The sequence below is a fragment of the Lytechinus variegatus genome, chromosome 16 (genome assembly GCF_018143015.1).
Source record: "Lytechinus variegatus isolate NC3 chromosome 16, Lvar_3.0, whole genome shotgun sequence".
NCBI lineage: Eukaryota > Metazoa > Echinodermata > Echinoidea > Temnopleuroida > Toxopneustidae > Lytechinus > Lytechinus variegatus.
This window is the reverse complement of record NC_054755.1, coordinates 26,658,937-26,672,767: the sequence shown is the minus strand read 5'-3', so window position 1 is coordinate 26,672,767 and position 13,831 is coordinate 26,658,937. Positions and strand designations below refer to the sequence as shown.

The following is a 13,831-nucleotide window of genomic DNA, read 5'->3' as shown; positions in this document are numbered from 1 at the left end:
TAGTAATATTCCATAAGTATTATAAGCCGCAGAATTTTGTTTAAAATCTCTAGGATTACATTAACTGAGTCACAGAAAGAGAGAGAGATAGAGATTTTTGACCAATCAGCAATAGTGAGAATTATCAAATGCTAGGAATGATAGTTCATACGCCTTTTCAAAATACTCTACAATAATGTAAAGAAGATCATGAGAATGTGTGATCCACTTCGATATATATTCATAAACGGGTTTTCGACGCTTTGGTATACGCATTTTAGGTGAATTCTGTCAATGAATATTTTGTATATTTTCCCTTTATTCTTTTATTCAGCTTACCTCAATAATGATTTTTCTTGTGACTCTGAGACTGAACTTACTTGTGATAATGGCGCATGCGCACCATTGGCCTCCATCTGTATGTATGAACTCGATGAAGTTGGTTTCCTCAATAATTGCCGTGATGTCACAAATTTGAAAGAATGTGGTAAGAAATTTGATTTTGTTTAGGGGGTGGCGGGGTGGGGAGAGCCTAAATGCGAAATTGGAGATTATCTAGTCCGTATTTTGTGAATTTCTTGCAGCTTTTCCGGAGACTCCGTTTTCCGTATCTAACTGGGTTTTAACATTGGTTTGATAATAAATGAATGAAGAATACATACATGTTCATCCCCGTGATCTCGCACGTTTTTGCGGGGATTCTTTAATTATAAGATTGTCTCAATTATCATTTATTTTTACTCCTTTTCTATTCTCGTTTTATCGCTACTCTAGCAATAAAACAAAGCTACGAATCTGTAGCTCCAAAGTAATAAATAACTAAATAAGGCAACATGTGTTTGAGAGCACTTGTTCCATTAAAGGACAAGTCCACCCCAACAAAAACTTGATAAAAAAAAATTCATCAAGCATAACACTTAAAATTTCATCAAAATCGGATGTAAAATAAGAAAGTTATGACATTTTAAAGTTTCGCTTCATTTCACAAAACAGTTATATGCACATCTCGGTCGGTATGCAAATGAGGAGACTGATGACATCACTCACTGTTTATTTTGTATTTTATTATAGGAAATATGAAATATTTTGATTTTCTCGTCATTGTCATGTGAAATGAAGTTTCATTCCTCCCCGAACACGTGGAATACCATTATATTAACATTTTGTGCTTCAGTCAAGGAGGTCCTAATCATCAAATTCGTAAAAATTGAAATATTGTATAATTCAAACAATAAAAAACAAAAGAAATAGTGAGTGAATGACATCATCGACTCTCTCATTTGGATGTAACTGGCTCATTCATGTAACTATTTTGTTGAAAATAAGCGAACCATTGAAATGTCATGCCTTTTTATTTTACATCCGATTTAGATGAAATTTTCAGCATAATGCTCGTCTGATTTTTCTATGTTGATTCAAATCAACATTTTTCTGAGGTGGACTTGACCTTTAAAGATAATGCAAGAAAGCATTCTCCCTAACGTTAAACGTAAGGGAGAATGCTTTCTCACATCTCAGCCTATTGTTCGAATTCCCCTTAGCAAATAATCCTTTCCCCCTAACAAAATGTCGTAACGGGTAAACCTATTCATATTAGTGGATTCAGTCCTATCGTCATGATCGTAGGGAAAGAAATGTTTGTTTATGTATGTTTTTTATATCCTAGAGAATCACACTTGTCCATCTTGGACAATGAAGTGTCCAGACTCTTATTGTATTCCTCTAAGATACCGGTGTGATGGGAAGCTGGATTGCCCAACAGGGTCTGATGAACAAGACTGTGGTATGGCCTAAATTATTGTTGCCGTTGTAAATTATTAACATCATTACTTTTATCACTGTTATTATTATTGTTATTATGCTTGATTTCGTAGAATTTATTTTGTTATAATAATAACAATAATAATGATGATCTATTATTACCGTTTTTACTATAATTATCATTTTTATTTTTATTAATACCATCATTGTTATCATTATTGCTATTACTATAACTACTATTGTCATTTGTATTCACCATCATCTTTATAATTATCATTACTATTCATGTCATCTAAGATTTTTTTTCGGCGATGTAGAGACTGCCATCCAGATCGCCAAGGAAGGAAAGAACAATATAGTTTCATTGCCTTCTGGTTAAGCCTACCATAACCTTCATTGGGTTATTACTAATCGAACCAAGATTTATTAGTGCAGAGGCCTCGAAAGAGTGAAATATCTAACTTTTTCTATAATAACCCCCTCACATTTGTGATTTTCCCGTCGTTTTTTTTTCGGGGGGGGGGGTGTAGATAATCACTGCATAAACATTCCATCATTCCATATCTTGACGAAAGGGAGGAGGTAGAAAATTACATATTTATCTCTTTTCCTCATCCTCTTAAGAACTGCATGAACTATAATTTTAATGAATATTGTCATATTTCGCATTTAGGTTCATATGAATGTCCACCTGGTTCTTACCGTTGCCATGGTAGCACAGTATGTATCAATCCTGATCATGTCTGTGATGACGTAATACACTGTCCTGGTCATGATGATGAAATATTCTGTGGTAAGTATAGATAAAATATTTCATTTTTCATTCCTACATATGAATTTACCTGACATAAGTCCATACCGAAATTTCTATAGAATATGTGCTGTTTAGGTTTAAGTTTTACCTTAATGACAAAATGGGATCATTGCAGTGCTACTACAGAAGAAAATAACCCGCTTAAAATTCGCTTCATATACTATAATAGGCGTAATAATCGTGATTACTATCATCATTATCATCCGTCCACCATTGATATTTATATCACATTTCTTGTATTTAAGTTATTGATTTTGAACAAAAATTCTTTACCTTTTTTCTATACCACATAGCTGGATGCCCTAAAGGATGCTCATGTACTGGTCTTTCATTTACCTGCCATGTCGGAACATTACAATTTACATCCCTTCCGAGGAACCTCCGAAAACTGTAAAGAGCTATTATCAACGGACGTAGAGGGCGTCAACGCGGTGTTGCTGCCCTCTACGTTCGTTGGCTATTATTCTTATGGGCACACATGAGTATTACAGACCCCCATTCACTCACGTGTTATATCATAGCTCATCAAAAAATCATTAAAAATCAATCCCTCGATAGATTTTGCTTTAATTCACTGACATTAGTCACAATTAACAGTACATTAAGACTTGATATATTAATCAGGTACTTGACCAGCTCAATCAAAAGTTAAATGGCCTGAAATAAGACTAACCATAATTTCGGCCAGTTCATCGCCAGAAAAAACAGAACTGCATTGTGGGTAATAATGATTAAAATGAAATACAAAAATGCAGTCTAGCCTTCCCAAACGCCTTGATTATGAAAGAGTATGAACATAGCATTATGTCTATCGTTTTTCTTTTGATATACAAACATTTGATCTATTTTTAATGAATTATTTTAATCAATAAAGTCATGTGATCTTTACTTACGCCTGTCCGGCATGCTTTGCGCGCGGTTGAATTACTCTCATGTGCCCTTATTTTTGACAATGCTACATTCATACCAACGAGACCAATCTCAAACCGACTAATGTTATAACATTGAAAATAATATTAAAGCTTATCTCGCCGTGTGTGACTGTTTTACTTGGGTATAGAAAGTACACTCTAAAAACAAATCATTAAAAAAGGACTAGTTAATAGGGTCGGCTGGGTGCAAGTGTTATTCTAGTCATATTTTTATTTTCTAGTTGTATTTTACTAAGATAGTTATTTCTGACTAGAATATATGTCAGTAATGTGACAAGACGTATCAGTTGCACGCAGCTGACTACTGGTCTAGTCAATTTGACTGATTTGTTCTAATAATGTAGATACAATAAAACTTTTCTATTAAGGCCACCCAGTTAAGGAAAATAAAAGAAAAAGTGACCCCTTTATAATAGTTGGTGGCCAATAAAGACCGGTTTCCACGCTAGACAGGTGGCTGCAGAGGTTTGATTGTACATGTAAATGGGGCAAAAATGATTTTATTTTATTGTTTTGAGTCTATCGACATTACTTATGACGGTAAATTCTCTTTTGAAATGTCTACACACATGTTGTTATATTCACAATCTGTTGATTAGCACTTGCAAGTCACTACCAGTAAATAAAAAAAACAGTTATAACAACTTTATATTTAGGCTAAGGTGGATATCAGTTTTAGAAGAAAATTCCTGTATTTCATCTTCTTGAAATGAGTTCTTACGATTCAAAATGTGACCATTAAAATGATTATATTTTTATCGATAAACGATCATTTTATCTAAACCTTTTTTCTTCCACTTGCCATTTGAGACATATATTGCAACCCTTAATACAAAAGTTCTTGTTGATTCACCTTTCTTTTATTGACATAATTTTCGAACTCATTTAGGTCGCTTGGTTGTGAAAATGAGATCGCATGTGTAAGTGGTGATACACGGGTTGCCTTGGAAGTGAATAAGACCGATGAACGTACTACGATCGTACCATCCTCGTTACCATTCCTTATTGAACTGTAAGTATATCAAAAGTACTAATTAATATCAATATGGAAAATATCACTACCAATTTTATAACTATACTTCCGTTTAAATGAGGACCGAGGGTACTGGACCCACAAAAGTTCCACGACCAGGAACACATGAGGAAAAGGAGAAAGGAATGAATAATATTAATATCTAAACATTATGTCAGATTCTATCATAATTTTTTGTTTAAGCCAGAATATTTCACTCTCTTCGCCATCCAAAAATGTTTACATTTCCCGAGGAAATTCCTACTTTATTTAATATGTAAAATACATCTATCGGTCAAATTATTCAGAAAGCGACCAGTGTATTTGCTTATTAGATAAAATACTTAGTCAATTTGTGCATATAAAGAACAAAAATCATTCATAACAATGCAGTTTTCCAACATCTATTTTTTCACATATGCCTTCCTATTGTCCTTTTACAGATCTCTTAAAAATTCAAGAATTTCAGATATTGCAAAAGGATCATTTTCATACAGTTCAAACGTCTTGTATCTGTAAGTATGCCAGCTACTATACGGGCAATCCTGTAACAATTCAGGGGCCCGTTTCATAAAGGACTTGCAACTGTTGTAACTTTGCCATAATGGCAACTACCATGGCAACAGGTCTCAGCAGCCAATCAAAACCAAGGTTACCATGGTAGTTGCCATAATGGCAAAGTTACAACAGTTGCAAGTCCTTTATGAAACGGGCCCCTGATCTGGCTACTTGATATTGGTGCTTATAACCCCCTGACTATCTGAATGACTGAGAATATTAATTTTGTAAATCAAATAAAATCTAGTGTATTTCACTTATTCGGTCTCTCAACAGTGTTTAAAGGAGTTGCTATTCAAATCAAATACTGACTTGCTATGCAGTGTTCACTCTTTTGTTTAAACTTTTGGGGCGGGATTGCAGAATAGGGACTTCCCTCTTTTACGACGCATGACGAAGTTTAGAACACAGTAAATATATTGAAAATCCCCGTAAAATGACAATGAACAACTCGAGGGCTTTGTCGAAAATTGGTAAATCGGACCATTGGTTTCGTCCTAAGTTTCGAAGCCGACAAAAAATCTCAAATATGTCGTTAATCCAGAGTACAAGATGAGACTGCTGTTTTGATCCACCAATTTTCGACAAAATCGTCTTGGTTGCTCATTGTCATGTAGGCCATTTGACAATACATTTTCTATGTTCACGTATTCGCCGTTCATTGTAGAAGCTAAAAACTAGGCCTACCTAATGTCGAGCTACTGACTAAAAATATTTCCAACAACTCAAAAACATTACAACAATCAACCTTTTCGTTTGAAATCAACCAAACCAAATATCTATCCAACTGGATTTTATTCGAAGTTACTGATATCAATTTCCCATTAAAAATTTGATGTTTTTGATTCAATGCAAGTAAAATTTCTATATTTGCTATTGCGGTAAAGGCATGGTCACACCGCCCGAGCGTTGTTGGAGCGGTCGTGGAGAGGAGAGAAAAAAATCGTCACCGCTCGCTACCGTTCACCATTTTCGATTTCGATTATTTTTTTTGTTTTTTTTCGATTTTTTCCCCAATTTTGTGAGCGAAATTCTGCCCTCTTTCCCTACCGTTCCAAGACCGCTCCAACAACGCTCGGTCGGTGTGACCATGCCTTAACCAAATCAAATTTCAATCATGATACTTCATTGAACGATACCAACATCAAATATTAGTCAAAATTATATATCATCGATATCCCCGGAATAAAACATTCAATTTCATTTACTTTGATTCTGTTTTTATTTATTGTCAGGGATCTTGCTTTTAATAACATTCATACGTTACACCAAGGAGTATTTGGAGGGTTACGATTAGTTACTCTGTAAGTTTCCATCGATCTTACTCTAAATCATACTTGATTGTCTGCTAAATCATGCTAGTGATTGTGTTTGTATTTTTTAATTTAACTTTACTTTATCATGCGAATTTAAAAACTTGAGATTTTCACCTATATACTTAACACTGCGTAAAATTCAAATGATGTCACTCTGATCTATAATGATATCCCATGACACAAACAGCAAGGAAAACATTGCAACAGATTTTCGTAATGGAAATACATGTATATGCCATCTTTATCCGGGCAAATTTGATATGTAACGTTTATTTCCAAAAAGGTCGTAATTCCTCTTTTGGTGAAACCAAAGGTTAGCGCTTTAACATATAGACAAGTAGTCATTTTATAAGAACGAATATGACTGTTGGCTCTGTAATAGTTTCCATAAATCATAGACACCCTAAATAAAATATTTAAAAAATTATACGTCCAATTTTCTTGTTAATAACAAATTTTAAATAAATTCTCCATTCTCTCTTTTTTTTACAGAAATCTCTCTAACAACCCTTTGCAGATGATTGAAATGGGAACCTTTGATAATCTTTCAAGCCTTCTAGAGTTGTAAGCATTTATATCAGACATTGTAGAAGTAAGGAAGGGTTGCCTGAAATTTGTTATAGTTACTTGAATGTACATGAGAGAGAGTATGTGTTATGTGTGTGTGTATGGTGGTGAGGCATAATAATGATAGTAATACCAACATGCTTATATAGCGCATATCACTGCCAAATGCGTCCCTATGCGCTTCATCGGATATTATTACCCTGGCTTTAGCCCCGGCCCGCAGCCTTTTACAGCGCGGTGGCATTTCAAGGAATAAATTCCTGCCAGGTACCCATTTACCTCACCTGCAGCACAATATGGACAAATTTCTTGCCGAAGGAAATTATGGCTGGGATTCGAACCCACGACCCTCTGTTTCACAGTCCGAAGACTAATAATCTACTGGGCCACAACGCTCCACGTTGACTAAGACTGGTTCTTTAAGCTTTATAAGGAAAGGATCTTGGTCATATGCTTTGGATTGTCATTCAAATGTTGGTCATTAATGTGAGTAGGCCTATGTGCGAATGTGTCCGGGAGTGAGAACGTGTGGGTGTGTGTGCGTTGTTTGCGGGGGAGGGGGTATATAGAAATTATGTGATTTCTAGAGTTGTAAAGTTTTAAGCATTATTATCACAAAATTAATGTAGAAGGGGTTGTGTAAAATTTGTTATAGTTACTTGAATGTACGTGAGAGAGTGTGTGCGAGGGTTATTATGTGAGTGTGTGTATAGTAGTGGGACATGAGGCTGGTTCTTGAAGCTTTATAAGGAAAGGATCTTGGTTATGTGCTTTGGATTATAATGTTGACCATTTGTGCGTTTTTGTGTTAGGGAGTGAGAATGTGTGTGTGCGTTGTATGCGTGTGTGTGCGGAGGGGGTGGGTGGTCGCGATATTTCAGTGTATTTAAGAGATGAAGTTTGTGTCACTGTATTGATTTTGAATTTGTGTACGTGTGTGTGCGTGGGAACCATAGCAGATGCCTTCTTTAAAATGTTATTCATAAATTGATTTGTTCTTAATTTTTGCATGTAGAAAAAATGATTCGTGTACAAAAATGTTAGGTAAAGTAAATTTTCTTATTGCTTGTGTTAGTGAAGTGCTAATGTCTTCAACTGCAAAGAAAATTCGGATATATGTCCTCAATTTTCAAAATTATTATTAGGCCTTCTCTTCCCTCGGAGACTGTGTGTCTTTAACTTTCAAGATAAATATAATTGATTTTTTTTCTATCGGCATGAAAGTTGTTTAAAAAGTAAGTTATGTTTCAGTTTGCGAATCAACACCAACACCATTTTCGGATATGATGCAAAATAAGAACTTGTGTTCAAAAATTCATAAAAGGCTCGTTGAAAGTTTGGAGCAAATGTCCACCAGATTATTAAACGAGCGAAGGAAGAGTTCAGTGAGGGTGCGATGGATCGCAACAAGAGCTCTAGTTGAACCGCGGATGTTGCCGGTTATCACTGCAAAAGTGAAGTCCAAAGCTATAGCACAGATCACATCAATAAGATAAAACTCGTATCGTTGTTTCGTCCGCAAAAAAAAGAAGATTATCTTTGGTATACAATAAACAAATATAGTGTCCCACAGGGAAGTCCACAGACGTAAAATCCAAAGTTTGGAACGTAAAAGTGTAAATCCAAAGATAAAAAATGAATCCGAGTAAATAATACAAAGAATGTGGTTCAAGTATAATAAACCGCGAGGTTGGGCGACTTTCTCCTATGTGCGAACACGAAGTCGACTCCTGAAGATCACGGGAAGACATAAGGCTGAAAATGTTTCTAGTGTTAAAGTTCTAGATCAAGCCACACCTTGTAATAAAATGATTGGTTCGTCAGTAGTTTGTAAACAAAACCTTGATTGCTTGTTCAGAAATCGACAAGGCGTGAAAGCTTTGGAATGCGCGTACATGTAAATTACCACAAAGCAGGAAATGTCTCTACGCTTAAACATATGCGAACGCGTTAAAGACGAATGCACATTACAAAAATGTAATTCTGTGCAATATATGAAAACTGTAAAGTCATACAAAATTGGCTATCCGTCATCTGGCAAAATGCGCTTTATAAATAAAAATAAAATATTTATGACTGTATTAGCTTATAACCATGTATTTTCTTCTTTTCAGGGACATTCGAAGCACATTAATATTTGAAGCAGATGACGCCAGTTTGAGTGCGTTCTCTGGCTTGCACAATATTGAGACGTTGTAAGTCTAAACACTTTAACATGACTTAGTTTGAAATCATATGGAGATGAATGCATATATGACACAGTATTAAAAGTGATATTAAGAATTTACATGGGACTGTCGAACTCGCGACAAGTAGTCCCAGATGATCTATGTAGTCTAAGAAAAAAAATATGCGACTTGGAGTTAAATTGTTGCTAAATGTTCTTTCTGTCCTAGTTTGGATGGAGATTCTACCCAAAGTTCTATTGGTAGTCTCATTTGTGATCACACCAAATATTTTCTAGCTTAATGCAGAAAAAAGTCGGGAAGACAATGTTTACGTACTATTATTTTGACAGTATATGCTTAGTGGCTGAAATTGAGCTACTAGAAATATGAGGGGTTAAGATGTGCAAATGAATTTTTGTCAATTTTATCGCATTATTTCTTTTAAAAATTTATCCATGCATTGTGGTGTTCCTCTACCATGTTTACCTTCGACTTTCAATCAAAAATCCTGAAAACAGATGAATATTGTTCATATGAAGTTGAAAGATGAAGTTGATATTTTTGTAACTTACGCAGGTATGCTGACAAATACCTTCTGTGCTGCCTGGCAGGATTAGGGGACTCCCCCAACTGCCATGCACCGCGTGACCAGTTTTCATCTTGCGAAGATCTCATGGCCAACAGCATCCTTCGAATCTTCATCTGGATTCTGGGAACCAGTGCTTTCATTGGCAACATCCTCGTCATCGGCTACAGACTGGTCAATTCCGGATGGGGGCGATATACGACAGTTCAGTCCAGTCTGATCACAAACCTAGCCGTCTCCGACTTCTTGATGGGTCTCTACATGATTACCATAGCGTCAGCCGATGTCTACTACCAAGGCGAATATGCTGCCCATGCTGATGACTGGCAGAGTAGTGTCCTCTGCAAGCTTGCTGGAATCACTTCCGTTGTTTCCAGCGAGGCTTCGGTGTTTCTGATCATGGTCATCAGCGTGGATAGGTGTTTTCATGTAGTGCTGCCTTTCAAACCCGAATTCCACCTTTCAGTCCGCGGTGCCCGGGTGGTCGGACTGGTTATCTGGGTAACTGCTGCCTTTCTTGGTATTCTCCCAACTCTGATCCCGTCGTTCGTCGAGGGTCAGTTCTATGGTCAATCCGGAGTCTGTCTGGCTTTGCCGTTGACTGTTGATCGTCCTGCAGGATGGCATTACTCCATCTCCTTGTTCATCGGTCTCAACTTCGCCGCGTTCCTGGTGACTCTCATAAGTTACATAGCCATCTATTGCACATTCCAGCTGTCAAAGCAGCGTATAGCCGGGAAGAAGAACACGTCAAAGGAGGATATGCGATTGGCTGAAAACCTGAAGTTGGCATCTAAGATGGCGCTGGTTGTTGGTACAGATCTGGTCTGTTGGTTACCGATCATCATCATGGGCTTAATGTCCGCAAGTGGAACTTTGACCATTTCTGCTCAGGTAAGTAGACCGTAGATCCGGGCCCTGTTTCACAAAACTGGTTATAACAAATTTGAAATAGCAGTTAAAAGCTACTGAAATCATTCAAACTGATTGGCTGATTATAAATCAGTTATAGAGATTGTGCATTTGTTATTATAGTAAGTATTTATGAAACGGAACCCTGATCAGATCATCAGAGGGAAGAAAAGATTAGGGACTAACCCAATACTACACATAACATGATGAAAATGAACGTTATCTTCAATACATCAAAACTAGGTAGACCCATTTATTGACAAGGGCCCGTATTCTGAAGTCAGGTTTAACTTAGACCATGGTCTAACTCTGTGCTAAAATTATGGGAAGCCAAAAGTGTCAAATTTTTTTATTAAGTCGTATGTTTCTTATGTTTACTGTGCTCTTTCCTGATTCATCGATGGTGAAGACAATCATCTACAGTATTTATACTTCCTAGACAATTATGAATGATGTGAGAGCCAAATGAGCTAAAATATGGTATATCTACTGTTAGTGATTTATGTAACAATTGGCTATCCATACTTACACCACAACTTTAAACCTGAGGTTATACGGTTATACTTCAGAATACGGGCCAAGGGGTGTATGCTGGAGTGTTACTCAGTATGACAACTGATTGGTGTATTATACTTGACAGGCATATGCTTTATTGTTATTAAGTATGTCAGTCTTTAAATGATTTGGGTATGTATACTTTTCTGGTATATTCGGGAGATATATTCAATACGACAGTATTTTTACTGATAGATGTAAAAATGCCAGCGTTATCCAATATGGCAGTCTTTTGTCTATATATTTAAAGTACATGCGAAAGTGTTATTAAATATGACACTCTTTAAAACTGATTGGTGTATCTACTTTACAGGTGTATGCATGGACAGCAGTGTTCGTGCTCCCAGTCAATTCATCCCTCAATCCATACCTCTACACCCTCGCATCAATACGCCAAAGGAGACGTAAGTCCGCGGCCAGTCGAAGTATGAAATATGAAGACAAGACCATGGGTAAGTACGGTCTCTCTCCCCCTCTCTTTCTTTTTCTCTTTCTCTCTCTCTCTCCCCGCCTCTCCTTTTTCTCTTTCTCTCTACAGAAGTTCACTTCTTACCATTGGGGAGATTTCGCAACACGACGCAGATGCTTTCTGGAACGTAGAGAATCTATTGTCAATAAGCCTCTCATGACAAAGCAGGCTTTGTCGAGAATCGGTGCATTAAAACAGCAGTTTCGTCCGTGACACTGGATAAAATGACAAAGTTGCAATTTCTCGTCAGCGACGAAACTTACAATGATCTGGGCTTTCCCGGTTGTCACCTGTTTTCGACAAAGACCTCTCAGCTGTTCATTGTGTTTTGACAGGCATTTTCAATAGATATACTATGTTGTAGAATCATTCTCCGTTGCAATTGCGAAAACTCACCATTCTTTCGGGTCACGACCTAGCTTATGCTACAGTAGGTCACACGGACGAACTGGACTCCAAACCGACCAAAGCTGTTACGTTATTTCGATTGGCATAATAATCTGTCAGTTTGGATTCGGTTTCGTTGGTGCGACTGTTCAGCCAGTTCTTATGCAGGATTTGCTCTCAAACTTACTTACTCTTAATACTATGTTCAATGGTTCATCGCTCTTTTACAGAAGGTAGTATCTTTGACGACACCTCAATCATATCTGCATTCACGTCCTTGCCCGACCCTTCACCAGAACGGCTTGGGGAATGGATGAAACTTAACAGACGCCCTTTAGGACGCTTAGAAGCCAGTGTGATTCAACGTGATGTCACAAAGGCAGTGGATAGAATGAAGGAATCCGGGCTGTGGAATGATGTCACGCTCAACATGAACCGAATTGCCGTCCAAACAGTCAGTTATATTTTAATCATTTCTTTTCCCCAAAATGTTTTTTTCTGTACATGTAACAGTCAAGTATTATCAATCGATTACTAGACATTTTTTTCATTGTGTAATGTAAATTCCATTCAGCTTTCGGATTGCTCTTTGTTTTAATCATTTTAAAATCAAATCAATAGGGCCTGTGGGGATGTTCGAACATTCGAAAAGACTGAAAGTCCCCATACGTAATTTCAAGATAAATTACTAGTAGTAGCATACCCATTTTATGCGTCTTTGGCTGATTCCAATCATGTGCAAAAGTATCTGCACAATCGGGGAAACAAAATGCACAGACTTATGCAAACTTACATCTTTATATTGATACATCTTTATAAACCTGGTAGATTTATTCACCCCTTTCCTCTTTTTAATCAATGATAAAGATCAAGTAAGTGATTTATGTTTATGTCTGAAGATAAGCCGCAGAACACATCCATGTTTTGTTTTGTTTCTTGTACATCAGAATTACAAAAGCTTCACCTCTTGGTCCCGGTATCAAGACCCTTAAAAAGTATAATAGTAGTAATAATGAAAGTTATTCACTCGTATTATATTACAAAGAAAAGAGTATATATGTATATTCCATTCTTGTTAACCAAGTAGTAAATTGATATTGATAATTTAAAGAATCGGTTTTTTTCCCTGCAGGATAGTGGTGGAAAAATCATACACGCCTTCATTGTGCTCGACTCACCTTTGACCTTTCTTGAATCACGTGATGATGATCAGATGACCAACCTGAGCAACGACGAAAATACCGACATCGTCCTCAATATGATTGCGCGGGTAAATACACCAAAGTGAAATTGAATACGATTATGTATTTTAAAAAAGTGTGGTATTTTTGAAGAGATTCTTTCTTATATTCAGTCGCTGCAACTTGGTGAAGATTCATTTTTTTTGTAATATGTGTGTTGTTACATATAAGAATAATTGTAAAAGAATTTTAAAAGCAATTACATTCATCTCTTAGTTATTTCCCTTTAAGGATAGCCAAGAATTGTAAAGAACTTTCCAGAATGTCTTCTTATTGTTGAATAGGGAAAAGCCAAACAATAGAATTGTATTGGTAGTGGAAATGAATAGGCTTAGGTATTTTGTTTACACATGTTGATTTCAATGAGGTCATTCAAGAATGTTTTAGAAATAAAGAAGCTTCCAGAAGAGTGAATTCTAGAAGCTTGTAGATTAGTTGAAATTTGAGAATGATCTAGAATACTTGTAATTAGTATTTAAGGCTGGCAGATTTTCCAAGGATCATCACATCATATGAGAGCAGGAGATCACATCATATGAGATCACTTCACCAGATCAGATCAGAGCAGTTTATT

General features: G+C 36.4%; 2 protein-coding genes across 2 annotated transcripts in view; both read left to right on the top strand.

The window, feature by feature from the left end:
• LOC121429526 overlaps window positions 1–5,017 on the top strand; it is a 34,071-nt gene extending 29,054 nt beyond the window's left edge. The window contains exons 25-30 of the mRNA XM_041626584.1: window positions 314–466; window positions 1,646–1,762; window positions 2,414–2,533; window positions 2,848–2,944; window positions 4,376–4,498; window positions 4,942–5,017. Coding sequence (XP_041482518.1) covers window positions 314–466; window positions 1,646–1,762; window positions 2,414–2,533; window positions 2,848–2,944; window positions 4,376–4,498; window positions 4,942–5,017 — 686 coding nt within the window. The remainder of the gene's footprint in view (window positions 1–313; window positions 467–1,645; window positions 1,763–2,413; window positions 2,534–2,847; window positions 2,945–4,375; window positions 4,499–4,941) is intronic.
• A 4,672-nt stretch (window positions 5,018–9,689) lies between these two features.
• On the top strand, window positions 9,690–13,326 carry LOC121430267 (G-protein coupled receptor GRL101-like). Its single transcript, XM_041627545.1, has 4 exons — window positions 9,690–10,587; window positions 11,474–11,612; window positions 12,247–12,470; window positions 13,149–13,326. Exons 1-4 carry the CDS (start codon window positions 9,781–9,783, stop codon window positions 13,302–13,304), a joined length of 1,326 nt encoding a protein of 441 aa, XP_041483479.1. The 5' UTR covers window positions 9,690–9,780; the 3' UTR covers window positions 13,305–13,326.
• The last annotated feature ends 505 nt before the right edge of the window (window positions 13,327–13,831 follow it).

Bases quoted from the DNA above. Each gene is read 5' to 3' on its own strand.
- LOC121430267 (XM_041627545.1), top strand. From the start codon at position 9,781: ATGGCCAACAGCATCCTTCGAATCTTCATCTGGATTCTGGGAACCAGT. The intron at 10,588-11,473 runs GTAAGTAGACCG...TCTACTTTACAG, and splicing joins CTTTGACCATTTCTGCTCAG to GTGTATGCATGGACAGCAGT. The intron at 12,471-13,148 runs GTCAGTTATATT...TTTTCCCTGCAG, and splicing joins ACCGAATTGCCGTCCAAACA to GATAGTGGTGGAAAAATCAT.